At 39.2% G+C, this 15,090-nt stretch overlaps 1 protein-coding gene across 1 annotated transcript; it reads right to left on the bottom strand.

Moving 5' to 3' along the window:
• Positions 1 to 8,396: 8,396 nt before the first annotated feature.
• On the bottom strand, positions 8,397 to 11,408 carry tnfsf14 (TNF superfamily member 14). Its single transcript, XM_047572160.1, has 4 exons — positions 10,944 to 11,408; positions 9,559 to 9,595; positions 9,406 to 9,471; positions 8,397 to 9,257 (listed from the first exon to the last, which is right to left on the bottom strand). The coding sequence occupies exons 1-4, from the start codon at positions 11,136 to 11,138 to the stop codon at positions 8,869 to 8,871; spliced, it is 687 nt and encodes a 228-aa protein (XP_047428116.1). The 5' UTR covers positions 11,139 to 11,408; the 3' UTR covers positions 8,397 to 8,868.
• Positions 11,409 to 15,090: the final 3,682 nt, after the last annotated feature.

Below are 15,090 nucleotides of genomic sequence, written 5' to 3'. Positions count from 1 at the left end.
CACAAAAGTGATTTTTATTTTTTATTTATTTTTTGCCCGTATGCAACTCATACTATGCCACCATAACTCACAACTTCATAGAGGTTCGCCCTGTCATTCAAAAAGTACTGCACAGGGAATCAGTTATTGTGCTTACCCTTCTTGCTTATTTGTCGATTTGTAAACAGCCAACAGCGTCTATCACTGCTTACTCTACTGTAACTATATTAGTAAATCATAATTTTTATACATAAGAATAAGAAATTAACAAAGTGAGACCACCGACATCGCAGACTGTGGATTGATTCGGCTTTACTTTTTGATGCTGTAAGTCACACTGATGCAAGAAGTGAAGCTGCCTCGTGGGGACGACGACGTGTATAGCTTACATTTTAACACGAGGTTTTGTTTTATTGCAGCAGTTTGCTCATGTTGATTTAAATGTGGGAGCTGTTTTTAATGCATCATTAAATGTTGAAAAGAGCTCTTTCTTTGGCTCTGGCACTGTGGCATTTTATATTTGCATGATGCAGAGATATACCTGTGTCTGTGTGACGCACTCTTTTATCTCATTCACCGACACGTTCGAGGAAATCACCACACTTTAGGCACAATACCAACGAGTAAAACAGGCAAAGATAGAAGGACAGTTGTCTTATTTGAAGGAAACAAACTGTGTGAATTGAAAATGAAACATTTCACAGGTAATATAAAGCTTTCCATTTTCACACTTCCACCTGCTGCTTTCATTTTTATTTTCAGGAGCTGCGTGTGAACCTGAAGTGTAGCCAAATCCCGTATTCACTGATGTTTTATGTTCTAGGATTTACAGCTAAAAGAGTAACCCCCCCACTTTGACACAGAACTGAGAATCGATAATGTATATTTGGAAAGCAGAAGTGTGGTTTTATATGTTAGGTGATTTTACACAGTTTTTTTTCCATCTACCTAGTAGCACTTTTGTAAACGTGGAACTTCATCACAGATGTAATTTTTTTGGGGTGAAATGAGGGAAATCCCTCATTGATGGAATAATAATAGACATGTTAACCCCAACTTCATAGAAATTGCATGATCTCAGTTGTACAGAAAAAAAAACCTACAGTAAAAACAAAATGGTGTAGGATAGTTACAAAAATAAAATAAAATAGAATACGCATATTTGCATATTTACATATTTACAAATCTACTAGAAATAGAAATAAAAGTAAATATACAGTAGATAGATGGTAAGGTGTAAAAGTATGGATGGAGGAGCATTAACATGATTAAGATGGCGTTATCTGTTACTGAAAGGTGCGTTGTTGTATATCTAAATGTGAGGATGAATTAATAGAGATGCATTTGTTCCGTGTCAAGAATGATATAAAATTTATATATTCATATATATATATGATATAATATTTTTTTTTTGCATCGTGTATTATTGATGTACACCCACTAGATGGCTGCAAACCATTACATTGAGAAGAACAGAGGAAGTAACCCTGCTCTGCACCAACAGTAGTCATCGAGGATGGGATCTAAAATGGCTGGAGTCATTCTGATTCCTCCTTCACAGATGGGATGCTGTTTTTAAGTGTGTGTCACAGAATGTAAAGCTGATACACACACATCCACATCGCTGTGTTTTTGTTAAGTACCTGCTGTCTGACATGCTCCATTCTCCTTTGATATTACATGCCATTCACTACAGCCCATTATCACCGATATCCGTCCTCGCCTGCTCCAATATTGTTGGCTCGAATGTTGTTTTGAAAACTCCGTGTTATATGGTTTCTCTCTGTACTACTTGACTGAAACTATGATTCACTCAGGGTTATGCCATTTGATTTGTCTGTTGTCTGGAAAGTATTACATCACCCGAAAATACAGAACTAAGCTACGCTGCTGGAACAATTTTAGTTCCTTATGCATTTTTTTTTTTATTATGTTTGTCAGCAGAGGCACAGAAACACAAAGCACTGCACTTTAAACATGCACGTACAACTGGATACAGCTAACTATGAGGAATGCAATTGCTCCTCTGCTTTATTCATCCACTTCAAGGCAATATTTGCCATAAGTCAGCTAAAATACAACCTTCCTGTTCCGCATTGCACACAGTGGATTAACCAAGCCTGGGAATGCTGTCTGCCATTGTTTAACTTGACCACTAAAAGCCAGAATGGTGCGTCCCTGTGATTGTCATTTTACCTTTGAGTCCTCGACTCAGGTCTGATGACGCATACCTGAACCAAAGCCCATCCTGTTTTGTTACCATTAAACTTTCCCCAGGCAAAGTACAAACAGAGAAAGTGAAACCACTGACCTCAACCAGAATTTAGATGTAAGTGGGATTTTTCAAGAAGTACAAATAGTAAACAGCTTCTTATGAAGTTCCATAGCTAATTTGACTGTGGCATTTTGTTTGCTGTCTTGCTATGTCAGCTGATAAAGGAGATGAAGATAACATTATTAAGTGCTGATTGTTTTTATTTTATTGAAATAAACTACCAGCCTTGTTGTTTACACGGCCCAACAATATGTGGGTTAATTAGGATTCAGTGGTTATTGTGCTTTGGATATCTCCAGTAGTTTAATGATAAGTCATTCCATTAACTTTTTGTTACCCTTATAAAAAGCACATTGCCCAGCTCACCAATCATTTTTTAGCATGTTATATACTAATGTGTAATACAAACCCAAATCAAGAGGAAAAATACAGAACCAAAAAGAGCAAAATGTGATTTTCAGAACTGGAAGACGTTTTGAGATCTTCACAAAATCTCTGAATAGATAAGGAAGTGGATGATTCATTTGGGCATATATGCATGTCAAAGTTCTTCAGTCCTTCCTTATCCTCCTGATAGTAAGTCTTGTTCCTCCTCTGTGTGTGAGTTGTGATGAGAAGGAGAAAAGGGCCAGCCCCCAGATGCAGATACAATCTGGGACTTGTGATTCTGCCTTCAGCAACATAGAGGGGAAAGTACCGTTTGGACTCCTTTTTGTGCTATAGATACCTAGAGCACAGCACAACACAGACAGACATTAAAACACACTCATCACATGAACACACTGAGCTCAGGAAGCAAACACACACTGCTTTGGTGCACAACAGAGGAAACTCGGGACCCGTACACTCGTCACTTGTTAACGTCTGCCTTCCTGCGCTGCTCTCAAGGCTCAGACCTGACTGAACACTGCCATTGGATTGACCATGCCACAGACTACACAGCATTTCTTGATCCATATTCTCCTTCTGTGGACCACCATCCTTTCCATAATCCAGATTGTGCTCATCATCCTGTTCTTCACAGCGGGACACACTGGTCTGGTGAGAACTCTTCAAACAGCCTCAGACTGATTTTAGAGAAAGTTAAACTAGATTGTGGTTATAATGATGAGATGCAAGCTTTACATTGTAAACTCTTTTTTTAATAATTATTCTAAACAAATTCATAATATCTTCAGTGAATTGGCATGTGTCTGAAAACATGCTATTTTTGTCGAAACACCTGTGTAGCGCACTTGTTCTTTCTTGTGGTTTTGGCAGTAGCACAGCTGGTGAGAAAGACACCTCTGCCTGTGGTCTGCAGCTGGTTACAGACCCCTGTTATGACGCCCAAGCAGGGAAAGTTCCCTCACTGTGTTCAGATACAAGAGAATCTAGTTCAAAGACATGTACAAAACGGCACAAAAATACAAAAGTAATAGACTATTACTAGGATAAATAATTGGACATTTAAGTGTGTCATTGCAGATGTATAGTAAGTGTTTTAGAGACACCATTTTACCAGAGAATGCTTTTGATAAATACAGCCTGTTTGTCAATAGGTGATACAGCCGTCATCTGCTGTCACTTTTCTTCTCAAACCTTTCGTGCGAGATTTATAATGAACATACTTTGTGCTTCTATTTCCCTTTTCCAGTCTCAGGGCAGCAATGCTACAAAACCAGAGAGCGAAATGCAATCCCAGGAAAAGGTAAGATAACACCAGTTTGAGAAGTTCATGCTTCTGACCTTACTGCTCTAACTTATATACAATCTGAACACACTCTTGGTGACTAAAATGTCACAGTTTAGGTTATGTTTATTACTATTAATGTTATTATTTTGTATGTGTTTGTAATCTCATTATTCCAAACCTGGAAATCCAGTCTGTGTCAGAACCCTCCCTTTTCTTTTGATTTACTTATGTAACTCAGTCTAACCACTCTCCTCATTTCTTGGAGGAAGCTCTGTGACGTCATTGCCACATTCGGGGAAATGCCACTAAACTACAGTGTTGTCTCTTGATTTTCCTTCTGCAGATAGTGTTTAATTTATTCTGTTCTCACATTTACAATTGAGGTGGCTGCCTCATCGCCACATCTTAGAAAACAAAACATCTGTGTAGCTGGTTTTGTGTGTCACCGGGGGAGGCCATGTTGCTAACACATTTCATTTTAATATTTTGAGATAAACAGCTCTTCTTCTTCCCACAGAACTCCTCTGAGGACGAGTACCTCTTAGGCAAAGGCAAAATGCTAACATTTAAGGCTTCTAACGGTAAAGCCCCACTCTTCTATCTTTGTTTCTACCTTTGACTGAGTTGAAAAAAAAAAGTGTTACTGTAATATGATCATTCACAATGTAGAAAATGTAGTGTCAGATTTCTGGCAAATGAAGTCTATTTGCCAAATAGGATATTCAGAATTCCATCACGTGAAAACAAATACACTGCTAACAGCGGCTTCTGTCACCAACAGGCAACAGTGCAATTGAATGGGTCTCAAAGAGTCCAAATCCAGGCGTGGTCTTAGAAAACAAAACCGACCTGATAATAATGAAGGATGGATACTATTTCCTAAATTTTCAGGTGACTCTGTTTTGTAAAGATTCAGCAAATGTGACACCTGAGCACACTGTGAGCCTGAAGTGGAATAACAGTAGTGTTCTGCTGGAGGGCTGGATTAATACGAAAACCAACAGCACAGGCATCCTCAGCAAGGTAGAGCAGCTGTCCGCTGGAGGGAAGCTGACGCTCAACATCATCCCGTCAACAAAGTGTCTTAATGAGAGTGAGTCTGTCACCCACCTGGATATCATCTACATGGACAAGCCTTAGAGACACTTTTATGATACATAAGACGGTCGTGCGTACTTGTTGTTCTCGTGGGACTAAAACTGCTGTTGTCATCAATTTTGGATCACCAGATCTGAAAATTACACAATAGTCGGCCTGCAGTCATAGAGGTGAGGGGTCACAGAGAATAGATGCAACAGCCGGTAAATAAAAAAAAAAGAAGAAAAAAGACTCACCTCTTTAAATTCTGATCTACTAAAAACAAAAAAGAAGAAAAGACCCTAAAACAGGATTTAGAATGATTCGGTATCCTGTCCAATTATGTTAGCCAGGAAATTTGCTTATACTCCATACAGTTGTCATCACTACAAGTCTGTTTCACTGTTGCTCAAAGCAAAGACTCTTTGCTCACAAATTCTCACTTTAACACACTCTACTGTTGTGAAATAAGTGTGCTGTAGGATTTGGGGGCATCCTCCCTTGCGTAGATGATATAAAAGCTGGATAGTTCTCATTGCTTTCCAAGTAGCCGTGAAGTAGGTCTATCCAAACAGAAGAAGAAGCCTTACTTAATTGTTCAAATTTTTTTGTCTTGTTGGAGATTCTTTGTTTAGAATGTTTTATAGTCGACTGCAAGAATGTATCAGTGCCACATTTATTGGCAGAAAACCTATCTTTTCTAGTTGTATTTTTTATATGGTAAATATATTTATGTTTTATTTATTCATTGTTTTAAGTCAAAATATATGCAAAATACGGTTAAAAAGAAATATATAAGATATATTGTTGGTAAGCCACTGGAATGTACATAAAGGGATTTTCTTTCATCCCTTCACCACTGGACAACGCGGACACCACGGCTGGCAGATGTTCCACATTACAGAGAATAAAACTGCAGATGTGATTCGTTCTCTCAGGCGTGACCGTGTGGCATTTCATTTGCTGTGACGTCTCATCATAATTCAAATTAAAAAGTGAAATGACAGAACTAACCTCCAAATCTGCACTTCACTACTGGTATTACACATTATGATACACGAAATCATGGTGGTTGATGCATAAAGTTTCATGTGTTATGAGATGCTGAGAGAAATATTGTTTTTTGGCACTGATTCAGCACTTTGCAATGCTATGAAGGAAAGTTCATGCATCTGGCATTAGTTCTGGGAAACCTTTGAATGTGTCACCTTACATTTGACTCCATAAGCATCAACTATGAAGTTGTCATGACAACAAACTGTATTTTCTGTGCTTTGTTTATTATTTTGACGTGTTTAAAAGCCTGACAAAGGACCAAAATAAACTTAAAACAATGAAATAGCACTTTCGATTGTGAGTCATTTTTGAGACCCTAGATATGAAGTGAAAGCAAGAGGTCGTAAGTTAACAGTGGGGTACCGCAGAATTGCTAGAGCGGGACCCTCCCTGTTCACGTGCTTTTGAAGATCATGTCTTCCAAATTCTGACAAAGCAAAACTAAAAGAAACTCATTGCCACTTCTACTGATTGAAATCACACATTGGAGATACAGTGAATTGCAGAAAAGGTCACTGGAACATGGTATTAGTCATCACAGCCAAGAGACATATTTTCCAGCTTACTGAGATCTCATCTGAAAGCTCTTCTTTTCCAGACGACAGCCACAGACTCCTGTTACTCTCGCTGCTCACTGTATTAATTGTTCCCACCTCGGCTTTCGATTACACAGAGGAGAGGTCCAGAGATGCTGAATTCAAATGCAGAGAGCAGACAGAGCCTGTTACCACCTACTCCATTTCATTTATTAGTGGCACCTGCATAGGTCGATTGGTTCCCACTCTTGCTTTCCGCCTCCGAGTGTCGCGCCAATCATTTGTGTATCTACACACTATTTATAGCATTTAGTCCCAGACATCGTGGAGAGATCTTGCGTGTGTGGTCTGACACATTTTCTGTGTTTCAGTCTTTGAAGAAATTAGAATGTATTCAAAAAAATACTGAAAGGATTTTGTAAGAACCCAAACATAAAGTCCCTGAGCTTTTTGAAGTTGGTTGAAATCAAACGTGAGCAAAAGTATATATATATTTTCAATTTTTTTGTCAAAATGCATTGGTTAAACAGCTCTCTACTGTTCACTATGTGAGCAAGAGCTCAACACAAGGGGACAGCATTTAGCCACAGACACAGCATGTAGCTGTGTACCACGGCCACGTCTTTCGGTTTTAGTGTTCGTAAATGATACCGCTCTAGACATCGTGTCAGTGTAGATGAACAAGGTTTCCAAAGGGAAGACAGGCAGGGCTGTATATTTCAAAAGCGTTGCATAAAATATTGAATATGTCTCAACTGATTGTTATCTGACAGCAGACATGCTTCACCAGTGGAAACTGTTGGTTTCGTATATGGAAGTGTGAATAATTTGTTTAAGATCATAGCAAATTATAGACTACTTTCATCCCACACGAATTCTCTGTCAAAGTCATGCTTACACCAAAGGGGTTCCAACCACTCAGCTGATGCAGCACCCCCTCGTTTTGTTAGTATAGTCTCTCACAGTTCACAGGTCAGCCGGCACCGGAAGACGATGACTCACAGACTCATTTGTTACATTACAAGGAAGTATCAGCCACCTATGATATGGGTTTCACGGAGGGTTTTCTTGATTTGAACAAAACTTGGAACTTGGAAAAAACTATTTCGAGCCTGAACAACCTACACACACACACAGATGACAGAGACACAGGCACTCCTGCTCAAGTACATTTTCACCTGCCATTGCTCTGCGGGTCTGGGGTTGGAAAGTGAGTCAGGCAATCTACTGTCGACACCCCTTCCCCCAAACGGCCCCCACTACCACTTCCTCCTCAGTTTACAAATACACAAACCCGTAGGTGTTTTCAAGAGTGGCTTCTTCGAACAGACACAAATGAAGGGAAAGCGTAACGGTGACTGCATGAAAGACGCAAAAGAGAAAAAAACTTCAAAGAGCGATGACGCCTCATGTTCGTACAAGGCATGCCGGCATGCTTGTCACAACCGTGATGAATAGAAAATGATAGTTCCTAACATTACAGTAAATAGAAACGCTGGCCTGAATGCGTCAAAGGAGACAGCGATAATGTGAAGTAAACCTTCTATAGAAGCTGCCGCTTTACCGCTTCGCTGTCCACATTACATACATTGAAATTAAGGTCAAGGGCAGGAGGCTTTTAGTTATGTCTCACTGTGGTGTTTAAAAAAATACCTCTAGCGTGTGTCGTGTGGTTGGACTGAGTGGGCGAAGTATCTGCTGATGCTGAGACCACTGAGCATGGGCTCATCTGACACAGCAGGAAGTGAATTTAATTCAGTTTCACGACCATATAAAAGCCATAGAGTAAAACAAGACAAACTTTTAACTCGACGTCTTTTTATTTGAATGCCTTGCATGTTATCACTCTGTACAGCAATTCAACACAGCAGAGTCACAACAGTTATATTAAGCTGTAATAAATACATTATGTGCCAGAAGTGTTGAAGCGAGATTGAAAAGAAATGATTATTTAGTAGCAACATGAAGATCACACAAACTCAATAACACACACATATATATATATTCCCTATTGTCATCATTTTTTTTAACATTTACACATTTAATTCAAAGTTTGTAGGTCTATACAACTGAAGACAAACTGCATAAGATTTGTTCCAGTGCTGAAGAGATGCTAAAGCGATGCGCATTCGCAGCAAGAAAGCAAAGTCAGAGAGAAAGTTTCACACTTCCCTTTCTGAGTATGGACCTGTTTTTTTTACAAGGACTTGGGCAATTTGAATTCCTCTTCCTCAAAGCTTTCTGATTCATAAACAAAATCAGAGTGACGTTCATATCATATATGCACCAAAGACGTTCTCATAGGGTTTGTGCCGCTCAATATGTTTGGTGTTACTGACGCTCACAAAGATAGCGTCGTTTTTGTAAAGGTGGAACACCCCACCCAGGTAACTGTTGGACCGCATAACGTTGTTGGACAGTGGGGTATATTTTCTGGACTGGAGGAGGGTAATATTTCCTCCAGCATATTTTTCGGTTTTCATGCTGACAGCGTGGTGAAATGCAGTGTGGTCTGAGAAGAAAACCTTGGAGTAGACGTAGTAGTAACCCTGAGTATTAATGATAAGCTTTCCGTCGCTGTAGGTCATGCCGTAGAGGAGAGGTTCTGCATTCATGCTCCATGACATTATATTATGTCTATGAACGACGTCTTGTCCATCTGTAAAATAAAGAAACATACAAAGAAATTCTATGAGGTTTTTACAACATAAAATTTTGCCCACATGTCCTGATGTGGTTGACAAAAGACTAGTATTAGTAGTAAATAAAAATTCTGGTTATGCAAGAAAGAGAAATGTAGATTTCACCTGTCAGATGTGCAACAGGTTTGGAAGGAGGAATTTCATAAACGGACTCTTTACTGGGACTAGCATCTGTGGAAGGACCAGACATTACATTTCTCGTGTAAAGTTTGAGACCAAAATCATCTATCATTAGAGTAAAAATATGTCGACACATACCTTGCTGCATCATAGCCGAGGATGCCGAGGTGGAGTCCTACAACGGAAGCAAAAAATTAATTGCGTGTATGTGTGTTTGCAGGAGTATGCCTCTATCTGGTTTTTGTTAGAAAAGTCGCATAAGCTGAACAGTGAGTGACAGGGTTTGTTTTTACGTTTCTCTTGTGTCATTTATCTGCCGAGCAAATTGGGACAGGTTGTCTTGTTCTGGTAATGAGATAAAGGTACATCGCAGATATGCCACAGGAAATAGACCACTTCCTTCTCTCTCACCCTCATTTGTTTGCAATGTATGCATTTACCGTTATCATTGCCCTCGTGACTGCTGCCCTCACACCAATGCTGGATGGGACACCAAACGAGACATTATGCTGCCTGGGAAATTCTCCGTAAATGAGTCGGAATCAACACACTTCTCCATCTCCACTCTGCCCTCTTCCCCATAATAATGACATTAACTCAGCATCAGCATTTTTTGGGGGGAAACAAATGGTCAAATTCATGAGTGGAGTACATGTCAGCTTCGTGTTTGTCATAAGAGTTCCTTATTATTATTATTATCTTTTTCATTATTCAGTTCTGCATGCATGAACGCAGTGTTAAAAGAAGTGCAAAGTCAGGGCTTGCTGTTGTCTGTCAGAATGTGAATAGCATTGGTGTTTATGTCCAACTGTGATTCTGCCATGAAACTAGGAAAATCTGTAATCACGGGCTGCCTTCTAATTGAAGTTTGCCACTTTTGGTAATATGAATGTAACGGCAAAAAGAAGAAAGCAGAAAGTACACCCGCACCCCCCCACACACCATCACACACGTAATAAGAGAAATACATACATTAAACGTTAAAAAGTTGTGTTCAGGGTGAAAAGAAATGATTATATAGTAACAATACAAATATCACATAAATGCATTAATATCTGTGTAGTTTACATCCATCTATTGAGGTGGTGGGGATTCTACTTGTATCCCTACGGTTTTATATATTTGTTGCATGTATATTTTATAGTGTCACTGTATGCTGAGTATATCTTACAAAATCCATTCACATTCCAATGAAAATTAAATCGCCTGAAGTCAAATTTCAGTTATATATTTTCTACGTCAGCCTCTGACCGGAACAATTATGATGTATCTTAAAAAAATGCAGGAACGACAAGAATGATTCAGATACTAAACATTTGTGAGTTGTGTTAAAAAGGGAAGCTTTAGTGAAAAATCAGTGAAGATATTAAAAAACAGAGTTTAGCAGTAGTAGTTATATTAATAGTAATAGTAGTTTAGTAAGAAGAGAAAACTGAAAGTGAGAATACCAAATGGGTTCAAAGGCAAAACTAATAGACAAAAAGAAACTCAAAGGACATATCCTGTAGGCAGGCGATACTCACAGAATCACGGTGGTAGAGATGGTATATGAAGCAAGCTTCTAGGAGCATGCCAAACAAAGCCAGGCCCACCAGCATAAACAGCAGGATCTGTGCTGGGCTGGTGTGCTTCAGCCTCTGGTCCACTCTCGGTGGCAATGGAGGCCTTGTCACATGGCTGTCCACCACATACACAGAAGGTTTCCCACACTCAGACATACCTCCGTTCTCTACTTTCAGTAAAACGAAAAAGGACTTTGCGTAAAACTGTCCTCCACAAGTCAGAGTTGTTGCTTCAAAGGGGTCGCAGAGGCAAACAGATACTTGAGAGGCAGAGAAGTGTGAAAAGGTTGCAAAATGGGTGGGCTCACTTCTGGTTGGTTCAAATGGGGATGGCTTCACGAGTAGTCACATAAGGGTTATACATTCAGATGCAGAAAATGTGATATGTATCATCAAAGTGCCTTTGGCAGCTTCCAGAGGGGCACTGTAAACTGCAGACAGCAAATGACGGCAAAATGACGTAGGTGTCGATATAGCTTTTTAAAAAAATTTTTTTTGGGAGTGCAGTCTGTTGTGTCTCAAGACGACAATACGCAAGAGTCCATGCACGATGCGCACCCTTACGTACCTCCTACGTACTACAATAGCAATGTTGAAATATCTCACACTTCCTCTCTCATACACACTCTCTGTGGCTTGTGTCATGGTCTGACAGCAGCGACTAGGTCGAAAGAACAAATTCAAGTTTAAGATCATAATCTTAACCACACTATGTTGTCTTGTGAAACATTGGAGCAAGATCCACCCTCCAGGTTCAGGACTCCCCATTCACATCGGTTTAGCCACCAAGGGTATAGACGTAAATAGAAAATGAGAAACAAAACACTAGTTAGCAGACCTGTGTTTGTAGGAAGGAAATGTTTTTGAAAGAGGTGATGGTTATGGCCCACATTGACCCAGTAATGCATGACAGTGGTTGATGTTATGTGTCATGAACTCATCTTACATGACATATTTCAGTGACTAATGATGAGCACACCATTAATGCAGATTCTACAGTATTAGCATCTTGTAGTAGAATCAACTTCCCGTGAGTGTAACTGTTTATCATTCTCTTAATGTCAGCAACATTTTCATCACTTGTTCCTGGTAGATTCCCACAGCTGTAAGCTTTTTGAGAGGTTACAACTAACACTTCATAGGAGTTTAATTTGGGCTTTGTTATGCTAGTGTGCTTAGGTCATTATCCTGTTGAATACTTCACTGTACAGACACATACTATAATGTAGAATTCATAGACCCATCAGTCAGGTGATGCTGTCAAGACCCTCAGACACCCCAAACCATAGCATAACAAAACAGCCACCATCCATTATGATCCATGCTACAGGTGGTCTAAACGCATGATAGCATACACCAAAATGACGAGGAGAATCTCATCTAAAAGCCTCTATCAGGCAGTGCCACCTAAACGAAACACAAATAAAACCCCAAGCAATGGTATGGGAATGTGAAAAAACACGAATACAGCTTTCACTTAGTGCTTTAACTAACCTCACCACTTCAAGGTACCATATGAAAGGAGAGATGCCACTGATTACAACGATGTCTGCCTCTCCACTGGGCGACACAAACTCAGAGAGCTAAAAGCCAAAGAGACATGAAAATAATGTTCACAAAATCATAGTGTGTCTTACCTTTGCTGTTTTGTGATTAAAACGTATACTCCAGCTCCAAAAAATGCTGCTAAAGTGTAGGGTCACTGACCATTTGCAGTCTTTGGATCGTCATTGGCGGTTGCTATGGTAAATGAGAGCATGGCATTTGATTCTCTAAACTCTGATTGGTTGATAGAGGTGTCAGTCATTGAAACTAGCTTACATATAACACATTTATTATTTTATTTCATTTTCACACAGGTCTAGGGACGAAGAGGTTAACATGCATTATGTAGGTCCTCCTCAAAGAGCATTTGTCTGTCCAGAGCACATTATTTAAAACATTTTAAATATTTGTTCACTGGCAAACTGGTGTTTTCTCTAAAGCTGTTTGGACAGCTGTGGCATTTTCCTTTATACTCACGTGTAGTTACGACTTTGGTAATCTCTTTCAGACTGTAGATACTTTGCTCTGGCACTGACAGTTTCAAAAGTTAGCTGAAGATCCTGTGATGACACTTTTCTTTTGGGGGGTTCTTAGAGACTTCTTTACGCATCAGTCTGTGGCCAGAGCAAATTTGACAAGAGAGCCTAATATCTTGGTATGATGAAACAGGAAAGAGAAGGCATGTCAGAGTTTCAATGAGTCAAGCTCACAAACCCAGGTGCATGAGATAATAGTTCACTTATAAACCAGCCCACAGCCTCTTTTAGCCACAAATAAATGTCATTCAGGATGCTTTATGTAGTGTTTCTACCATTGCTATTTCCTCACCAAGACCTCACTTTAACTCTTTCTTTTATGCTGTGTCTATCTTAGCAATATCATTTCTGTATGCTTGATGCCTGTACCTCTGTTGTATATCTGAATGAAGTCTTTGATCCATACCACCACAGACATCTACAAAAATGAATAAATTAACAACTGCCATGAATGGCCTGATGTTAAGACATCCAAGCAGCAAGGTGACTGTCCCGTTGCTGCTTCTATTCAATTTTTCAATTAAGGTTTGTTATAAAACAAGTTTCTTACAAAACAAGAACAATGTCAGAGCCAGAAACACCTAGAGCAAGCACAAAGGCAAGATTGGCGAGGACAAACTCCCTTTTAACAGGAAGACAAACAAGAACACACTATATAGGCTCTGAACACCAAACAGCAAACAGCAGCCCTCTAGCCACACCTTCCCCACAGAAGCCAAATGTCAACCAGGAAAGCCACCAATTCAAATCTCCCTGGACTGATTAGTTTTTTACGTTATTTTACCAGACTATGCTAGCATAAGCCGACTTTCTTGACATATGCAAACCACAGCAAACCTCAGAGTGAAACTCCGTTTATGCTGTAATGATAGTTAATAACAGTTAATAATTTAATCTGTATATACTACGTTTTATATTTCAAGACAGAGCTTAATGTAAAAGAATGAAAAGATGCAAAGAGAGAACAGAAACAGTGGAAAAGGCAGTACCAAACCAAGTAACAAACTACAAGCAAATGATACTACCTGCCACAAAAATGACTTATTATGTGTTGTTGTGGTATTGAGGTTTTCAACCTCGTGTTCAAAAGTGACAAACTGAAAATGTCTTCGTGTCTGTCTCCATTTGTCTTCCTTTCTCTGTTTTGCCTTTTCTATAGAGGATGTTTCATAGCAGTCTCTGTGAACGAGCCACTCTCTCTTAGGACATGTTGCTGATGGGCACACAGTTTAATGATGGTGTTGGTGGTATGCAGTAGAGACAGGCGGTCAGGGCAGAGCCATAGAGTAAAACAGAGTTACAACACGATCTGATGTCGTCGCTAGGGCTGTCACGTGGTCCATGTAAACCTCAAAGGTTCCAAACAAACCGCAAACTGTCATAGCGGTCATTGTTTTGTATGGGACAGAGTGAGATATTGCATGGTAAATATCAAAATAAAATTACACACACATTTTTTAACCTTTTTTGCACTATTGCATGTATGTTAGTGTCAGTTATGCTTTTGACCTGTGGGGTTTACAATTGAAAGTACTGCATTGATTACTTTCGAATAATAATAATAAACATTTGGAGGGAAAATTTTGTGAATTTGTTAATGTTCTATTGTTGTTTTATCTATGTCTTGTAAGATGACATTGAGTGCTTTTAAAGGCGCCTCTAAATAAAATGCATTATTATTATTATTATTATTATTATTATTATTGTAGTAGTAGTTATAGCAGCAGCAGAAGTAAAACAGCTAGCATTTAGGTAATAGTAGCAATAATGGCAGTAGCATTTTAGTATTAGTAGTAGTAGTAATATTTTGGTAATGTTTTAAAACCTAACAATCAAAACAACTTTACATAAAGTCACCTGACAACAAAAGGTTAATGGACCTACCGTTAATTGAATTACCGCATGTTAGCCTCCGTTACCAAGCTTTCAGTTAGGTCCCTAAATCCATGACATTTTTTAACATCAACATCGACGTTTCATGCAAACCAAATGTAAAAGTAACGATGTCTAAGAGTGTACTTCTGAGC

Source organism: Mugil cephalus, chromosome 20 (genome assembly GCF_022458985.1).
Source record: "Mugil cephalus isolate CIBA_MC_2020 chromosome 20, CIBA_Mcephalus_1.1, whole genome shotgun sequence".
Classification (NCBI taxonomy): Eukaryota; Metazoa; Chordata; class Actinopteri; order Mugiliformes; family Mugilidae; genus Mugil; species Mugil cephalus.
Note: the sequence above shows the minus strand (reverse complement) of the source record. Positions and strands in the feature narration are given on the sequence as shown.

What these genes read in the sequence shown, in the direction of transcription:
- tnfsf14 (XM_047572160.1), bottom strand. Translation starts at nt 11,138, where the DNA reads ATGTCTGAGTGTGGGAAACCTTCTGTGTATGTGGTGGACAGCCATGTG. An exon ending in ATCTCTACCACCGTGATTCT is followed by an intron (nt 9,596 to 10,943) that starts GTGAGTATCGCC and finishes CTTCCGTTGTAG; the next exon opens with GACTCCACCTCGGCATCCTC. An exon ending in ACCTGTTGCACATCTGACAG is followed by an intron (nt 9,258 to 9,405) that starts GTGAAATCTACA and finishes TTTATTTTACAG; the next exon opens with ATGGACAAGACGTCGTTCAT.